The sequence below is a fragment of the Mustela erminea genome, chromosome 2 (assembly GCF_009829155.1).
Source record: "Mustela erminea isolate mMusErm1 chromosome 2, mMusErm1.Pri, whole genome shotgun sequence".
NCBI classification, from domain to species: Eukaryota; Metazoa; Chordata; class Mammalia; order Carnivora; family Mustelidae; genus Mustela; species Mustela erminea.
Window position 1 is genome coordinate 65,772,668 of NC_045615.1, and position 19,055 is coordinate 65,791,722.

General features: G+C 42.3%; 1 protein-coding gene across 1 annotated transcript; it reads right to left on the minus strand.

Moving 5' to 3' along the window:
* Window positions 1-384: 384 nt before the first annotated feature.
* On the minus strand, window positions 385-18,532 carry ETNPPL (ethanolamine-phosphate phospho-lyase). The gene is made up of 13 exons (XM_032333122.1): window positions 18,215-18,532; window positions 15,346-15,464; window positions 14,931-15,090; window positions 12,828-12,902; window positions 10,320-10,410; window positions 9,146-9,262; window positions 7,188-7,270; window positions 6,357-6,582; window positions 5,297-5,451; window positions 4,820-4,909; window positions 4,019-4,149; window positions 2,815-2,882; window positions 385-1,724 (listed from the first exon to the last, which is right to left on the minus strand). The coding sequence occupies exons 1-13, from the start codon at window positions 18,268-18,270 to the stop codon at window positions 1,593-1,595; spliced, it is 1,503 nt and encodes a 500-aa protein (XP_032189013.1). The 5' UTR covers window positions 18,271-18,532; the 3' UTR covers window positions 385-1,592.
* Window positions 18,533-19,055: the final 523 nt, after the last annotated feature.

Consider the following 19,055-nt stretch of genomic DNA (forward strand, 5'->3'; position numbering starts at 1 on the left):
ATCTCTCCTTCTTATTATGGAAACCTAACTTACAGGCAACGAAGAAGAGTGCAGTATATCAAAGAAGAAAGTCTTAATTTTCTATTATTTTATACTTAGAAAACTTGTAACAAAGGTATGGGCTGTTTTTGCCTTGCTCTCTTGAACACACATACACTCTCCAAAAAGAAAAAAGAGTTTAAGTACTGTCTGAGCTTGCCCACATGGGGTGCTCATGGGATGTGGATCTGTTTGGTGAGGACCTAATCAGCCCAGAAGCCAGCCACAAAGACCTTTACACTCCCTCCTTTTCATCAGCTCCTGGGAACCAATTTCTGTATTATCGGCCAGAACCCACAGAGTCAGTGAAACTTTCAGGTGGAAAAAGTATTTTATAATGAGACCTTGCTTTTTAAAATAGCATTTTAATTAATCACAAACTCAGAAAGGAAGATTTTACAATTAATTTTCCTCCTGACATCCCGCTCAGTTGTCATGAAACAGCCATAGCAAGATTATTCTCTCTCCTGCATGGAACAAAAACCAAAATACAAAGTTTAATAAGTCTTTGGAAGGCCACGGAGAGAGAATGGGAAGTGAATACGGAAATTCAGATTTCCTCCAGTTCAGTACATCGGCCTCCAGGTGAATGTCTCACGGTACCAGCATGTTACAGAGAGACCCTTGAGGTTCCAGACTTCCTCACTTCCCTTGTCCAGTGTCTGGTTATAAATGTGTGTGTGTGTATGTGTGCGCACTCCCGTTCTTATGTGTGCGGGGCTGTGCGTGGTACCGATAAACTTGATGAGAAAGGAAGATGGCTGGTTGAAAGGTAACTTTCCTACCCGACAGGTAAGTGACTTGCCAAGGGGACACAACCTGACATACACAGAGCTGAGGTCTCCTGACAGAACACAGCACTTTGGCTACTGCTGCTGTTCCAGCTGCGTCAGTGTGAGTATTTCTGAGTTTACTCCTTGTCCTTCTTGCTGACGCCAGGAGCCCACCACGACTCCACAGGACCTTGACTAACCTGGTCCTCAGCCAGAGGTCTGATTTATCCACTTACTTCTTAACACTTGGCTGTAAGCGATTTTTTTCCAAATGGTTTTGATTTCACCAGCCCTAATATTCTCTGCAAAACAAGGGGACACTTTTCTAGTAAAAATGTTTCGGTTTACATCATCTTTTATTAGAGCCCCCAAAATATATATACATTAAATCAATAAAGAATGATTCCTTCGTATTTTAAGGCATAAGTCTGCAAAGTTAAGGAACCTATAGTGCTTTGCTCTCTCATTTCAAACTCTGAAACGGAGTAAAGCCGCCAACTTCATTTTCAATTTGAAGCATGAATTTAGTAGAATAAATAAAGCACTTTCAGAAATCTCCAGTAAGGAATTAACAGGCTAGAGGCTGAACTAATCATCCTGACATGGTTTGATTATCACTTGGCTTACTCTTTTCACTCCTTTACCTTTTTATTTACACGTCGAAATGGAATGCAAATTCTACCGGTAGAGGGTACGATAGAGCGGCTAGGAGGAGAGAGAGACACTTCCAATGATTCTCTATAACCCTGGACATTTATCCTACTTTATGGTGTTCATCTCTCATGTCTTGAGCCTCTTACTGAGCAGGGAATGTTTATCAGTGCACAATCCATTTCTCTTTTGGCTGGGATTTTCCCTGGGGTCCAAGGTGCCGTCATCAAGCCATTCCCGTGAGTGTGCTTCCTTCAGCATCTGCAAGACAGGTGCGCAGACTCCAGTGGGTGGTCCCTCCACGCTCCACCCTACCCGGCCTCTGCAGGGCTCAGCCCCACACAACATCACAGTGCCCCGCCATCCTCCCGAATTCTGCCTAGACTCTCCTATAGACATCTGAAATGCAAGGTCAGCATAAAATCCAAGATCCTGAGCCAAAATTTCAGGAACATGGGCGCTAACTCCAATGCGCGATTTCCCATGAACTCCCTTCTCCTTGTCAGTGCATGCTCAGTTCTCAGCTACGGTCCTGTCCTGGACTTGATAATCGAGCGTCAAACTGCAGAGAAGTATGGCTTTCCTGACCTGGTCTGCATTCCACCAAGAGATAGAAGCTGTCCTGTTAGCAAATCATTTGCTCTCATTCAAAGAGCCGAATGTTTCTGCACCAGGAAAAGGGCTTTGCTGACTGCTCAGTACGTGCAGGCGGGCTCGAGGCACTGAGTGTTCCTTTATGCATCGAAGTCATAAACAAACAGCAAATTATGTAACAAAGCCTCTCCAGGGTTCGCCTTTCTGTTTCCGGGGAGTGCTTTCTCACACCCTGGGCAGCTCAGGGAGAGAATGGAAAGGCCCTCTGCTGGAAGCACATCAAATGCAGAAACTAGGCCACTCGGTGCCAGAGATTTCCCAGGCCCCTGCCACCATCCATGACGGAACACTGGCCTTTCAGAGCCACGCGGCTAATGCTTCCGCTGATTTTAAAGGGTGATGTGTGGGAATCCAACCCAGTGTCAGGTGGCCTGCCAACAAGCAGGAAGGAGTTTAGGACATCAGTTATCATTTCTCTCAATATTTTGCCGATTCCCTCTGCTGGCCTGAGGGGTTTTTTCGTGGGTATGGGAACGATTCTGTAAGAATGGCTCTCTGGCTTGCTTTCTTTCAAACAGTATGACACTTGCTTTGAAATGTAATCGTGCACTCAAAATCGCAACACTAAGCCAATCCCAGCAAAGGTGGATTTTATTCTAAAGGTTATATTGTACAACTTTTTAAAATTTGCCTTCCTTTTAATCAATGTTCCAAAGTTTTAAACTTTTCCCCCCAAAATGGAACAGCAGACTCTTACCTTTGCTCTGCACGGAGCATTCTCAGAGATCACACTCTCACTTTGGGCTCCGATGCCTTCTTCTAAAACTACATCAAGGAAGATACAATGGAGAAGACAGAATAACATAAAAATCTTAAAAAAAACAAAAAAACAAAAAAACAAAAACCTTGGTGTCTATACATATACCTTTAATGAAGAATTGAGAAGTAAATGTAATGCGTTTAAAACATGTCCCTATTAGAATGGCTGCTCTTAGACTTATATTGGCACATTTCATCATTATCATTTACAAGGGCCGCTGAACCTGGGCTGGGTATGCCTGGTTCACTTTATTCAACGGAAATATTCAAATTTATTCAAAGAAAGTGTTCTAACATTTGACAGTACGTAATGTTTTCCAACAGGGTTTTTGCCACTAGTTTACTCTTCAAGTTCAATTTATGCTCCTAACAAAAAACCAAATGAACCTTATTATATAATACAGGTAATCAAAAGATAAATTCCTATGACAGGGGTAGTTCTGAATGGCAAACAAAAAGCCTCAAAATGTAATAAGTGAAATACACATGCAAGTTGAAAGATTCATCATATAGTGAATAATTGTTAACCTGTAACCCATAATTTTTATTAATCATGTTTCTCCCATTTCCCGGGGAAGAATGCTAAAACTCTATATGTCATTGCATCTGCGATGCACCGGGCAAGGCAGACATGCAGTTTTCTTTCTTTCTTTCTTTTTCTTTTTTTTTTTTTTTAAAGATTTTATTTATTCATTTGACACAGAGAGATCACAAGTAGGCAGAGAGGCAGGCAGAGAGAGAGAGAGGAGGAAGCAGGCTCCCCGCGGAGCAGAGAACCCGATGCGGGACTCGATCCCAGGACTCTGAGATCATAACCTGAGCCAAAGGCAGCGGCTTAACCCACTGAGCCACCCAGGCGCCCCAGTTTTCTTTTTTAAAAAGTGAATTATAGGGAAAAAATAAGACTGTGTCCGTTCCTTAAAAACCCAGATCTGGAGCTGTGGGAATGCATGCAGACACTTTAGAGTTAGCTAAGAGTCTACAGAGTTATTACTTTTCAGCTATTTTTTCCTGGTGCTACATAAAGTTACCCATCCATTTCCAAGCGCCTTCCCTTCTGTCAGAAGAACACACACCACACCGTCACGTCATGTATGACCGGGTACGGGATGGGGAGGCATCTGAAACGTCTGCAAACAGACCTGTTAGAATCTCATCAAGTTGGTCCACCATAAACTTAGCATCTTCTTCCGTGAAGCACATAGGTGGTTTTATTTTCAGCACATTTCGGTGAGGTCCATCTGCACTGAGAAGTACTCGCTTTTCTTTCATCCTAATTAGAGCAGGAAATATTCGTGAGTGTATATAAGTGGTAACCAAGATTATTTAAGAATGGTGTGAACAGGGGCACCTGGGTGGCTCAGTGGGTTAAAGCTTCTGCCTTCAGCTCAGGTCATGATCCCAGGGTCCTGGGATCGAGCCCCACATTGGCTCTCTGCTCTGCAGGGAGCTTGCTTCCTCCTCTCTCTCTCTCTCTCTCTCTCTGCCTGCCTCTCTGCCTACTTGTGATCTCTGTCTGTCAAATAAATAGATAAAATCTTAAAAAAAAAAAAAAAGAATGGTGTGAACAGGGGCACCTGGATGGCTCAGTCGGTTAGGCATCTGCCTTTCGCTCAGGTCATGCTCCGCGGGTCCTGGGACATGGGCTCCCTGCTCAAGAAGGATTCTGCTTTTCCCTCTCCCTCTGCCCTTCTTCCCTCTTGTGCTCTCTTTCTCTCTCAAATAAATAAATAAATGGATAAATTTTTTTTTTTTTAAAGAAAAAGGAATAGTGTGAACATAGAGCAGTTCAGTATTCTCATGCAAGCAGCCCACATTTATAAATTGAATGCATCTCTAACTTCCCTTATTTGGAGAGGTGGGAGGAAGTACAGGAAGCTTTCAAGTGGGGGGAGAGGCATGTTTCAAATGGGGACACCAGGCAGGTGTGGGGGTGCACTTACTTGTAGATGATGTGTTGAGCTTCCTCTGTGGCAGGGGTCCTTTTCTGACGGTCCTTCACCAGATCAATTCCGATAAACAGGCCAATGCCTCTGAGGAAGATAAAGAAAACTTGACAGATGCTCTCTGAGACACTGCGTTGTCATAAAATACCAACACTGTCCCCCAACTTCAGTTTAATTTGAAGCTGGATTTGATTTTTCATCCAGTTTTTTTTTTCTTTACTTTATTTTTTTTTAAGTATTTTTTAAGTATTTTTTTTTTTTTAAGTATAAAATTGAGAAAGATATACACCCAAAAGTTAAAAGCAGTGATATCAGTGTTCTGGATTAAGAACGAGTTGTTGTTTTTTTTTTAAATGTTTTTCAATGTTTTCTAGATTTAGTTTCATGTAATTTATTTTAAATTTATAAGACAAAATTTAAGCTATTTTCATTGGAAAAATGAATAACCACATGACACATTCATGATAAACATACCTGATCTCTCCTATCAAAGTATGTTTAGCCTTCTGTTTATTGAGTAACTCGGTAAGATAATCCCCTACTCTAATGGCATTTCCTTGAAGGTCTTCATTTTCAATTATATTCAGGACAGCCAAACCAACAGCAGAAGATACTGGATTTCCTCCATACTGAAGAAAAAAGGTTAAAAAACCATAATGGTTGAATTAGTGTTATTGCTTCATCCATGAGCAATTTGGCTCATACATAAGCAGGTAGAGATAAAATTTCAATAAATTTTTCCCTTGTGCTGTAAACTTTTTATAGAATATAATGTGATTTTATTTGTTTATGACTGAGTAAAAATTCATTCCAAATTATATTTTCCATGCTGCATGACTGGTATGGAGGACTATCAGGGAATTTATTAGTTCAACCAAACAAAAACCAGACACTGCATTGGGAGCTAAGATTTCAGAGTATGGTTCAGTGAGGGGGATACGGGCTTCTGTCCCTGAACAGTTATGTGAAAACAGCTAAACAAGGACATTTTCTCCAAATAATTTATCTTAGATTTGATTCTTACTTTTAGTTGTCACAAGTCCTATGACACATACGGCACAAACTATAATAATTTTTTCCAAGCTCAAAGTTCACGACTTTTGGGAGGTAAAACCAAGGAAATAAAACTTCCTAAAGATAAAAAATTTACTATCTCCTGTGACAGCCATATGACAATTATAGTACTGTATCATCTAAACACTTTGGAAATGTTTGGGGAATTTAAATGTGATATAAAATAAAGAAGATCATATCATCTGTGGGTGAAACATCATAACTTCTAGAGCTGAGCAAGGCAACCATTTATCACTGGAACAATTAATCATTCTAGAAAGGGGAAAGAAACACAAGGAAAAATACAAGGAGAATTATGCCAGATAGGATGAAATACGGTTAGATCGAAGTCTGGCTGAGGAGCTGGGGTGGTTAGCTGGCAATACTGAACCTTATTCTTTATTCTTTACTACAATGGCAAGAAGTGTAAGAACACACAGTATTTTTCCTTCTTAGCATAAGTCGGGAGGCCAAAATTTACCGTATTGAAATATTCCATCCCAGAACTGCTGAAGGCTTCTGCGATTTCTTTGGTTGTTACCACGCATGCCATTGGGTGACCATTGCCCATTGGTTTTCCCATTGTGACAATGTCTGGAACAAAATCTTCTCCATGCATTTGGAAGCTCCAGAAATGTTTCCCAACTCGACCAAAGCCCACCTGAACTTCATCAGCTATAAACACACCTCCTGCTCTGTGGACATATCTGAAAAGCAAAAGGGAAATCTTGGGTCTTCAGGTCACCAAGAGTCCCCAAACCCACCCACAAAGATACAGATTATGGAGGATATAAAAAAAAATTGTTGTTAACTTGAGGTTTGGAATAGTTGTCAAAACCATTTCTGTGCTCAAATCCCCAGTGACATCTGCATGATGTCACTGACTTTGAAATATAATCACATACTTTCCAGAGTAGACATGTTCTCATTATTCAGTTTTGTGCTGCTTTGAGTAAGCCCTACTATGGCATTTTAAGTGGGAAGAGAAAGACGTGAACAAGAAGTAGTGTTTAGCAGGCTTAGTCTTCAAATGTTTACTTATTGGTAAAGCATGGGCACTAGCCAGAGAGGATGCCAGGCTGGGGACCAGAGCAGAGCCCCGGAGGCCCCTCCTGCTGGACCACATATACACCCTTTATTTGCTGGATCTTGGGAAGGTGGAGAGGTTCTGGGGAGTCCTGGCGTGGCAGGCATGCTGAAGTGCCTATTTGCCAGCTAGTCCGGAAGTACTTCGATATTTTAACCAGGACGGCCTTGCAGAACGGTCACCAAGACTTCAGTTCGACCCAGAGAGCCCAAGTCAGGTACATACTCTGCCACTTTCTGGAAGTAGCCTGCTGGAGGGATTATTTGTCCGCCACAACTCTGCATGGATTCAGCAATAAAGGCAGCAATCTATACAAGAGAACATGGGGTCAAAGTCCATTAGGTCCCCCTTGAACCCCCTAAAAAAGAGGACTTCTTACAGAGCAGGTTATTTGCGAGATGGCTGGGAATGGCCCCGTGGCAAGAGGCAAACAGGCCACGTGATGACAAAGACAAGAAGAGATAGATGTCCGTGCTATAAAAGCAACTGATCTGCAATTCATCCGTTTCTGAAATTCTAGAGTACCGGTGAAACCACTGTGTGCGAAATGGAGGAGAGGGCAACCTCCGGTTCCCCATTATTAATTCAAATGCAGTGTTTTCATTAGGATCAACTGAACAAGAATGATGTTTTGATCTGTCTTTGACACAAACTTCTAAAAAAATTACCCAGGTTCTAAATCCATTACCATGGTGCCTGTTTCCCTAGATGGGTGATGAGGACAGCCTAAGCCTGGAATTTGCTCTCAGGAAAGAGGAGGGTGACTGAGGGCCACACGCATTAGTTACTGAGCTGTATTCCTAGTTCTTACCCTGAACCAGACTTAACGGAATCAGGCAATTCACAAGAGGAATTGCGAACGAAATGCTCTAGAGGGGAAGAAAGGAGGAGCAGAAAATAGGCGACAACGAATCAAGAAGAGAAAGCACAGACAAGATGAGACAGGAAGTCAAGAGAACCGAGGTTTTCGTCCAGACTACATCTCAGTAACTGTATTACCTTGGCTTAAGTTCTTCACTTTTAAATATTTCATTTAGTACCTATAAAACGAAGCCACTGGACTTATGAGATTGCTTTGTAAGCACATCTACTATTCTGAAGCACCCATCTTTTATTTGCTCATTGCTTTCAGCATTGTTAACAGGACAGCATCAGGTCCATAACTACTGAATGTTAATGTTCTCCAAAAATTTATTCAGACCCTTTTACCAGCAAAAAACCCCATGTGATCTTGGTAATGTAAAGTTTTTTGTTTTGTTTTGTTTTGTTTTTCCTGGAAGCACTCTCTACCGTTCGTGTAAGGAGGGATGGGCTGCCCTTGAAGAAGAAAGGCATATGAAGGTCCCCGTAACAGGGAGCACTGAGGGCCAGCTACACAGATGTCCCGTCTGGAGATATGCAAATGGCTCTCCAGTCACTAGGATAAAAATATTTACATTGGAAAAAGTCAAGTCTTCATTTTTATCTCATTAACAATTTTTTTAATTGTCCTGTTTATGCCATAAGCCAGTTTAAAGGCAAAGCATATGTCCAGTCACTTTAAAACTCCACATGAGTAACCCACAAACAGGCTGGGAATTTATGTTAAGCTGAAGAGAGTAGGGTGAAGACTGAAAAAATGGAAACTCTTCTTCTTACTGTGGAGGATTCTGGTTCTGTCTTTGAAGCCCAGGCTCAGGTTGGGGAAACATTTGCTCTTCCTCGGCTAACCCTGCCTCTGCAGCTTTTAGGAAAGTTATACCAGTTCGAGGGAAGCAGCAAGGCTTCCTGGTCCTGGGAGCCTGCATTGGTTCAAAGGCCCCAGGGCCACTGGGCCTCTTCCCTTCCCTTCCTCTTATATCACTCTTCTACCCCATGGTATTTTCATTTGGAAGAGTCTGTCCATGGGCCTCTCCCCCTACCTCTTTGGGCCAGAGTTTGCATCCCACCGGGAAAGTGAGAAATTAGGCCACCAGTTCTAAAACAGGCATAGTGATTGCGTTTCCAGAATAAATAAAAATAGATAGTCTTAGCGACTTGATCATAATAATGCACTTTTTGAAATACAAACCAAGTGAAATGTAAGCAGAGATAAATAGAAAGGAATTGAGATCTAATCCTTTTCCACCTCGCCAATGTGTCACAGTGATTTCGATCCTCTTTACAAAAGATGGTAAGCTGTTTCCAAAGCTATAAATACAAACCTTCCTTCCATTGTTATGAGCTTCTTTAATAATTTCCTTTACTTCATCTGCATAAGCGCTGGCTGGGTCTGCATGATCTTCTCTATATTTGCCTCTGTAAGTATCTGGAGTTGGTGCCTGGAAACAACCAAATGGTAGTTTAAGATCTATGGCAAAGAAGGATGATCCCAGGGTCTTGGGATCGAGCCCCACATTGGGCTTCTTGCTCAGCTGCTTCTACCTCTGTCTGCCTCTCCTTCTGCTTGTGCTTTCGCTCTTTCTCTATCTCTCTGACAAATAAATAAAACCTTTTTAAAAAGTACTGTGAAAATATCTACTTCTGGGACAAATAAACTCTAAAAAAAAGGCATTTTCCCACAAGAGCATATTAGAAAGGTGATTATGTGAGTTTAAGTGACCATAGGTTTTTTCATTCTGTTCCCTTAACATTTCTGAATTCTGTGAAAACCAAGACCTTGGTATCGTGAACAGGAACTTGGATTTGTTCCTAGACCTTTGTTAAGTCAAGACTGCATCCCTATTCGAATCAAGAGCAAATTCACATCCATAAGTGTGATTATCGTATTTGACAATTTCAAGGGATGAACATTGTATTAACTATTCTACACCGAAAATAATACAACACTTACCAACTCTATAGCAAACTGTAATCATTACAAAAACTAGAATGCCTTAGTACTGATGCCAGGTCTTACCATTTTGAAAGAAGGAATTGACGATTCTCTTAAAGTCTACTGATTGTTAATTAAACTGCCAGAGTTTTAATGTTTCAAAAACAACTTGACTGGTTTCTTATTTACTTTACTTCATAACTCTACATAATACTTTACTATAGAGCAGTTTAATTTTTGAGATATTCATACACACTAGATTCAACTCCAAATTTCAAGCTGGCATCAGTAGACAGGAAAAGAAACTGAAGACCAAAACAAAATGATAGCTGTGAATAACAGCCTTCGCTACCACCACACTAGGTTGATTGTGAAAACTCATCAGTGGATTTTAAACAACATTCTGTCATTGACTAGCTTTTCGACTTTGCTAAGTCACATAACTGCTCTAGATCTTAGTTTCTTTTTCACAATTTCATTTTGATGAACGGATTGAGCTGGATTATATCATTAGGCATTCTTCCAGAACCAGCTTTCTGATTCTTATACTCTAAGATACTCACCACATGCACAAATGCTTTCTTGACATCTTTGCCCTTCCGGAATTTATATGGACTGATCTCAATTAAAGATGACAGGTGACCATGATAAGCGCTGAAAAGAAAAAGGACAGTAACCAAAATCATTCAGAGAAAGAAGTTTTTGTAGTATATGAAAAACAATAATGTGTATTATCTAGAAGAATCTTAACCTTAGTGCCAGATTCAACTGTATAGGATCTAATTCTTTGTGGCAAGACTGGCCACTTCATTTGTCCAGTTCTCCTTATCCATGTAATAAAACACAGAGGAAATCAAGTATGGATCCTCACAGAAAAGAAAACTTAATTTCTTAGGATATTAGATGTGCTAAATTAGAGTGTCTAAATTCAAAAATTATTTTCTACAGATTCACGGAAAACTTGCTAAGTGTGTATTCTTTAAATGTATTTGAGAGTTATATTCAGGTGAATTTTAAAAACAACTTTTTATCACAGAACGGGCTGTGTTTCTGTCAGGAATCATTCCTGTGGGATGTTGGATTGCATATGCTGGACAAATACAACTTGGTAAGAGCAAAAGATCTCTTCAGGAAGAACTAAGATTGAGAGGTGACCAAGTGACTGTGAGGTTTCTTTCTCTTGCTTAAAATACAGTTTTCTGTTTTTTGCTCAGAGGCATAAGTGGGAGATCTGGAAAAGAAATTTTTAAAAGTCCACAAATAGATAAAACAGAGAGGACTTCCCTTAACAAAATTAAAGATGCTACAGAACCATAGTAAGTATGAGAATGATATGTATGTGACAGTAAGTATATATCAGAATGAGAACAAAGAGAAGACTGGGACAGACACCAGCTCAGAGACACCTCCACACATAAATGTTAATGCAGTGGACCCCTGGTGGATTTCAGAGAGGCAGGAGAAGAAAATGAAGAAAACATCTTTGTGATCTGGGGGGGTGTGGTCCGTGTGTGGTCCGTGTAGGGGGAGCGATATTAACAAAACATAGAATACATAAACTATACAATGAAAATGTTATCTTTTTGATTTGATTAAAATTAAAGATTTCAGTTGAAGGATACCATGGACAAAGCTAAAAGACAGAAGATACAGTGGGAAAAGATATTTGAAATGTTTCAAACTTAGATTAATGCTTACAATGGCCATTCTCAACTGGGCCTGCATCACTTGGGAAACTTGGGAATCACTTGGGAAACTTAAAAATACATACGGTTTCCTGGGATCCACCCCTGATTTTCTTTAATTGGTCTAGGGTGGGGCCTGGGCCCTGGAATTCAAAGAATTTTTTTTCCTAGATAATTTTAAGACACAGTCAAGGTTGAGATCTTTTGACCTAGACTGTATAAGCAAACCCAAACCATCAAGAAACAGAAGGGAATCCCAACAGAAAAATGGGCAAAGAATATACATTCTGGTCCTAAGAACCTAGGAATATGTCACATGGCAAAGGGGTCCTTGCAGGTTTGATTAAATTAAGAATCTTGAGATAGCGAGATAATCCTGGGGTGGGGGTGGTTCAGTGGAATCACAGGAGTCTTTACAGGTGAAAGAAGAGGCAGCAGGACGGTGGTCAGAGGTAGGGGAAGCGAGGTGAGGATGGTGGCCATGTTAGGACTGGTGGAATGGTTGCTCCGAAGATGAAGGGGGGACTCCAGCGCAAAAAATGCAGGCAGCCTCTGCAAGCTGGGCAAGGCAAGGAAACAGAAGTCAGCAGAAGGAGCACGGTCCTGTTGACATCTTTATTTTGGCCCAGTGAAGACCCATTTTGGGTTTCTGTTGTACAGAACTGTGAGGAAATAAATTTGTATTGCTTAAGCCACTACATTTGTGGTAATTTGTTAAGACAGGAAAGAAAGTGAATACATGACCCAACACATAAAACAAGAGAAGCCTATTTAAGGGCAAGAAATGAGGTATGTGCTCAATTTAACCCTCTGTGACTGACAGGAGTTGGGTGGAGAGGTAGATAGAAAATTAAAAGAAAAAGTCTTAAAGATGGGGGTTGTTAGCTTTCTTGTTTAAAATGGAATGAAGTCACGTTAAGGAGATGAAATTAAATAATGGCTGGTAATGGTCACAATCGAACAAGAAAGGACTATCTTTTACTTGGTTTCTTATTTTCTTCAAAATTTGCTCTACCTTGTTATCTTTCGAATTGATTACAGTGGGTCATCACAATGGTGATGTGAACATATAGAGTCTGAAGAAATTAATTATATTTTTATTTGGAAAATACTGAGTTATTCATTATGAGGCTCCATAAACGGTTAGTGATTCAGGCAAAGTCTATGAGGCCATGGCCATAGCACTCAAGAGAGACTCCCCCACTTGCAGGAATTTGATGGAATTAAGTATTCTTCAGAGTTTGGCTGGCCTTGATACCTTGGTACACAATAAAATCATGGTGCCGTATATCCGCCCTCCTCCCTGAGTGCTTGTGGTTGCAAAACTGATACAATTTTGTCTCTTGAAAGAGCTTCTTGCTTAGAAGTCTTACATCCCAAACTTACTGGTCAAGAGTGATCACATCTTGGTGGCCCCTGAACTGCCGAGCCAAGCGTAAGGCCAAGTCATTGGCTTCAGATCTATTAAGAGAACAGAGAGAGAGAGGTCAAAATATTTTCAAAATATTTCAAAATGTTAATTACAAAAGTTGTAAGATCCCAGTTTTTCAGAAATGTAGGGGGGAAATAAGTTCAAGTCCTCTCTTTGCCCTCTAGTCTGCCCCCACCCCCCGCAGTCTCACTTCATCCTTCTCATACAAGTTCCCCAGATGTCTTCAGTAAAGAATGAAACACACAGGGGCGCCTGGGAGGCTCAGTGGGTTAAAGCCTCTGCCTTCAGCTCGGGTCGTGATCCCAGGGTCCTGGGATCAGCCCCACATCGTGCGCTCTGCTTGGCAGGGAGCCTGCTTCCTCCTCCCTCTCTCTCTGCCTGCCTCTCTGCCTACTTGTGATCTCTGCCTGTCAAATAAATAAATAAAATCTAAAAAAAAAAAAAAAAAAAAGAATGAAACACACAGAAGAAACCCGATGCAAAGGATACGCTGCTCATTTCAGACTTCCACCCAACTCAGCCGCGTGAGTAGGGGACTGACTTCAAGGATGTTAGGAAGCCCACATTAAGCCTGATCTCGAAGGGAGGAACGGGAGAACGAGAGAGCCCATTAACAGACCTCTGAACTATGTTGCATTGACCCAATACAGATGAGCTCCTTATGGACATAATAAGGCTTATAATTTTTCTATCTGGTTTACACAGCCTTAAGACATGAGTCAGACACAGAAGAAAATAATCACAAGTGGGATGTTTATTATCCGCCCAACATCATGCTCAGTGTTTGCTTGCATTTATTCTCGTAAAACTCCTTTGCAAGGCAAGTGCTGCCCTCTCATTTTTGTGGATGAAGAAAGAGCCTCAGAGACGTTAAGGAGGCAGAGTAAGTTCTCACAGCTACTAAGAGATAGAGCCAGCATTCAGACCAAAGTCTGTTTAACTTCAAGATTATTCTCCGTACTTGCCCAGGTTCTATCATCTCCAGTCTCTGGGGACAGTCTTTGGGACAATCCCCCTTTGACAGTACAGGATTCTTTAGAAGTGAAAGTCAAATATGATGGTATTTAATTTATTGAAGGCAAAAATGCTTTACAACAATAAATTAGATCCTAAAATACCTTAACTCTTTACTAAGAAAAAGGGACGATCTTCTGCTTTAAACTTGGTTTTAAAACCTCATTGCAAAGACAGAAGTGAATCACAGAATCACAGAATCAAACATTTACAGAATTTCCAATAGTTTTAATCCACTTATACTTAATTTCAAAAATACAAGTGTACACTGTATGCACAGAGGAAATCCCAATATAAAGTTGCGTTGCAAGCTTTTCACGTCAGTAGACGTATATTTCCAAAAACACATTTTTAAGGTCTGCATAATATTCCACAAAATGGATATATAACTTGAATTTACAGAATTTAAAAGTTGGAACATATCCATTCTTTTGAACTTACTCCTTCCTTTTTTGTATTTGTGTTGAGGAAACTGCCCAAGAAACAAGTCAATCAAAAGTCTTACAGAAGTTACAGCTTGTTCAGTAGAATTCTTCTTTTGCTAAAACCCCTCATTTCATGTCTTAAAGAAACTACGGAGGCCCACTGATTCTTTAGCTACTTACTCTACTTCCTGAGGAGGTGAGAGACATCTGACAGGTTAGGTTTTATCTTAGGAATCCCAGGCTTGGATATTTTTGCCATAGTTACCACCCAAGTATCTAACCTTCAGAGATAGTAAAGCATGCTAGGTAATCTTCCCCATCTCTCTCCTAGGAAGCCACAGTCATAAGGAGTTGAGTGGCACGCTCACGTTAATCATCAGAGGCTGGGTCAATCCCCTAGGACATGATGTTGGGGAGCCTATCGACCACAAGCTCAGGAAGTAAAGCCAAAAAACAGAATCATCAGGGCCCCATCGTGTGGTCACTTAGTAAATGGCAAGAATCTCCAGAAACCTGAGATGTCTGGGCTCCCCCAGGAAATCAAGAAAGGTATGTGTGGGGGCGTATAAAAACAGATTGGGGGGAATGGGGTGTGGCGGGGGGAAGCTGGAAACATACCCTGAGTTGGTAAAATAGCAAACAGAGAGTTTCTCTGGCAGGGTTGCTACAAGGCGCCTGGCGTACTCCACGATATTGTCGTGAAGGAATCGAGAATTGGTGTTTAGCAGCTCCATTTGCTTCACGGCAGCCTTGACCACTTCTGGATGACAGTGTCCCACTAAAATGCAGAAGACAAAAACCCAGAAAAGGAATGAGGATTCTAAATTCCCGGGAAGTTGGTGGGATTCTGAAGCAAGGGGGGAAAAAAGATGAGCTTCTTCCTCCCCATACTCTGCTGCTAACCTGTTCTGGGCTAGGACTCTGGGCCCGTCCAGAGCAGCCCCTGTACCTCCCGAGACAGATATTAGTGGTGCCATGTCTGCCCCAGTCCACAAATGTACCCTTCCAAGCACAACGGAGACAGGATGCTTACCGTGGGCCACATTGTTGATGCAGTCCAGGTACCGTTCTCCTCTCTCATCAAACATGTACTGTCGTTGGGCTCGCACTATTTTGATGGGATCCGCAGCAAAGAAAACTTTGCATGAGGGTCTAGAAATAAGGAAAGGAAACACTTTGATCTGGAAGGACTCAATGAAGGTCATGATCAGTGGAAATTTATAGCTACATAAAGGAAAGGGAAAACACAACCTGGGTGACATACATTATTATTATTATTATTTTTAAATTTCATATTAGCCTGGAAACTTTCACCTTAATCCCCCATTGGTGACCCTGATCACATTTCGTGTGTTTGTTATATTAAATTTGCCATGATTTGACAACTGTTTAGAGGCACCTGGGTTCACTCTGACAACTCTAATTACACAAACCAATAACTAATATTCCTCTGGGAAGTTTTGTTCTACCAGAAAATGAAACAAACAAACAAACATTATTTTGAGGTTTATGATGTGTCAGGACCTGACAAATATTACAAATATCATTTCATTTAATCCTCCCAATAATCTTATGAAACAGGGGTTATTATCATTTTCATTTTTATAGGTGAGGAAACTGAGGCACAGAAAAATCAAAAAACTTGTTCAAGATTACAGCCAGGAAATGGAAAAAACAGAATTTGAAAGTAGACCATTCTATACCACAGCCCAAAACAGTGTTTGCTTGCTTTCTCTTGCTTCCTTTGTAATCAAATCGATAAAGAAATGAATAGTACCGAGAGCTATAAATAAATTGGTAATAAATACTATAAAAAAGATTTTCATAGGACACCATTTCCAAGTCTTTTGAGGAGTATTTGTCCTGTACCAAAGAGATTTTCAATTCTTAAATAATGAAATCCAATTATTCTTTTAACCTCTTAATCCATTATTTTGAGCAAAATAAAAGGTCATCCATATTTTTGGTTATTTGGATGAATGTCTGGAGTATAAATCTTAGCAACATAGAACCATTACAAAGTTTTCTGATGTTGGCCCTACGGACATGTAGAAACTAAAATGTAATAGATTCTTATTATTACTATACTTAAAGATTTTATTTATTTATTTGACAGAGAGAGAAAGAGCACAAGCAGGGGGAGAATCAAGCTCCCTGCTGAGCAAGGAGCTCCGTGAGGGAATCTGTGCCAGGACCCTGGGATCATGACCTGAGCCAAAGCAGGTGCTTAACCCAGTAAGCCACCCAGGCTTCCCTGGAATATATTATTTTTCTTTTGCATGCACAAACAAAAATATGCGACATGCGTTGCAGGTATTTTGGAGGGTAACTAGATGTTTATATATTAAATTGATACGCAAGTGTTTAGGAGGTATTTTAATTATTGTGTATAGGTAATCTTAACTTAAAATTGCCTCAGATTAAGCATCATCAGTTAAAATGGGAAACAATATTTAATGAGAATTTCTTATTGGTTCAATCTCAGCTGTTAGCTTATACCTGAGTTAAAAGCCAAAGCAAACCTGTGTCATGAATGTGGGCTGTGAACTGCAGACTTCACCTTCTCTTGCTAAGAGTATTTTCCACCTCTCCACTCAGACTTCAGGTAAAATTCTTTCAGGCTGTCCCTGCTTACATTCCTCCCTTCACAGAATTTCTTCAGTTCACAGTGGAAATCACTGGGTTTGCACTGGACTCTAACTACATTGCAGGATTGAAAACTAACAGAATGGAGTGGTGATTAGAAAAGGACAAAGGGTGACTGGGTGGGGAGGGAGGAATTGGACCATTTTGGCTTTCCCTGCACGGAGGTGAGAGCGTTCAGCCAGTCTCCTAAAAGGCCATCTAGAAACTTCCCGGGTTGAGACCAGGAGAGGAGTAGGAGCAGCCGCCTAGTGTTTCTCAGAAGAGGATACCAGTTCTTTTCTTTCTTATGTCCCAGTCCTCTCCCGTTCACCCGTAATTAACTGCTTGTTAATTACGTGGGACTACTGCCGGCCTTTGACTTGACAGTGGCCACAGTCATCACTGATATTTACAGGTGCCTTTTTAAAAACCAGATTGTTATTATTAACGCTTATTAATCTCCCTTGCTGGCTCCCGTGAAGTAATCTGACAGAGGTCACGCAGGTAAGGAGACCCACTACTAGGGCCAGAGCCCAGGCCAGACTCCGCGTTCAGTACCGTGCACTCACCAGTCTTCTACGGAGTTTATACCGCGTTTAGAACACCGGCGAAGGAAAAGCAGACTGGAGAGATCACTGCACCTTTTCATTGTACTGAGGGCACTGCTTGGGAGACCAAGGTGGGTAAGTGGCATTTTACCCTTCAGAAGGAGGTTGTAAGGGTTTTTGTTTGTTTGTTTGTTTTTAAACTGCCCGGATTAACCCTTTATCTAACCAAACATGCAAGAAGAAAAAGTTCACTTTTAGCAAAAGCTGTCAGAATTCGTTTCTGTTCATAGCCAGTATCGAAATTATTTTTTCAGTTCCGAATTTGGGGGAACGTTCGAGTTGCTGGGATTTGGCGGAGAGCTACCCAGCTTCCCTCGCAGCGCCCATCCCTGGACTGGAGTGCCCCTCCTGGGGGCATTAACTCTCGCGGGTCAACTCTTCCGGCCGCCCGCAGCCCCCACGCGCCCGCCGGCTGCGGAGCGCGGGGACCGCGCAGGCGGAGGGGCTGCAGGCACCCGGGGCGGGCGCGGGGGTTGGGGTGGGGGTGGGAGGGCGGCGGCGCGCGTGCGCAGGTGCGGCACGGCTGGGCGGTGGCCTCTCGGGCGCACCCCGCCGGCCTCAGCCCTGTCGCCGTCCGGCTCCCGGCTACCTCCCCGGCTGCGGCTCCGCGCCCCTTGCGCTAGTTCTTTCCCCGCTCTGCGCCTCTCCTCGCGGCTTTGGAGCCCTCACCCGATGTGCTTCCTCCTCAGCTCCAGGGTGTCCTGCTTGCTGTACAGCTCGCACATGGTGGCGCGGCCTCCGGGCGCTCCCCGTGGCTCCCGGTCGCGTGTGTGCGCCTCCCTCGCAAGCCCGCGGGCTGCCTCCGCGGCGGGCCTTTTCCGCCTGATCCCTCCTGGGGGTCCCTTTGCCCTGGGCGTCGGAAGTCACCGGTGGCATCAACTAGCTGGGGTCACCCCCCTTTTAAGTCTTGCCCTGCCTTCGCCCTTCGCCAAGCCCCACCCTCCCGTTCCCCTCCTCCGCCCGGTGCCTGCTTTGGCAAGTCGCCGGACTAGCCACTCAATCGCCACCACCCCTGACCCTGGTCTAACTGGCTCCCGTCCTTGCCCTGCGCTTCCCATTTGCCCTCCTAATCCTTGCTGCTGCTTCGGACTCGCTTTCAATTTCCTTAATTTGGCCTTGCCTTCGCCTTTCGCCTCTGCCCGCGAATTCCTTCCTTACCTCCTCCTTTCTCGTTTCTTTTTGGTGTATCCCATTATGTTCTTGTAAAGGTCTGAGTTAACCCAGACTCGACAGTCGTCTCCTTTCTCACTTTGAGCGTATTTCACTACCATAACCTGTAACTCAGCAAAAGTAACAAGTCACATGCCCTGAAGAAAAGTAACAGGGGACTCAGCTCAGTACTTGCTGGGAGTGATAATGTATTTCAATGTGTTTCCAAAGATCCACTTTAATTGCACTTCTAATTTCTCTACTACTATAGAGAATATAAACATATACCTTACCTGGTTCAGTCCTTGAGACAACCCTGAGAGATGATCAGATTTATCATGCCATTAACATATAGGGAAAG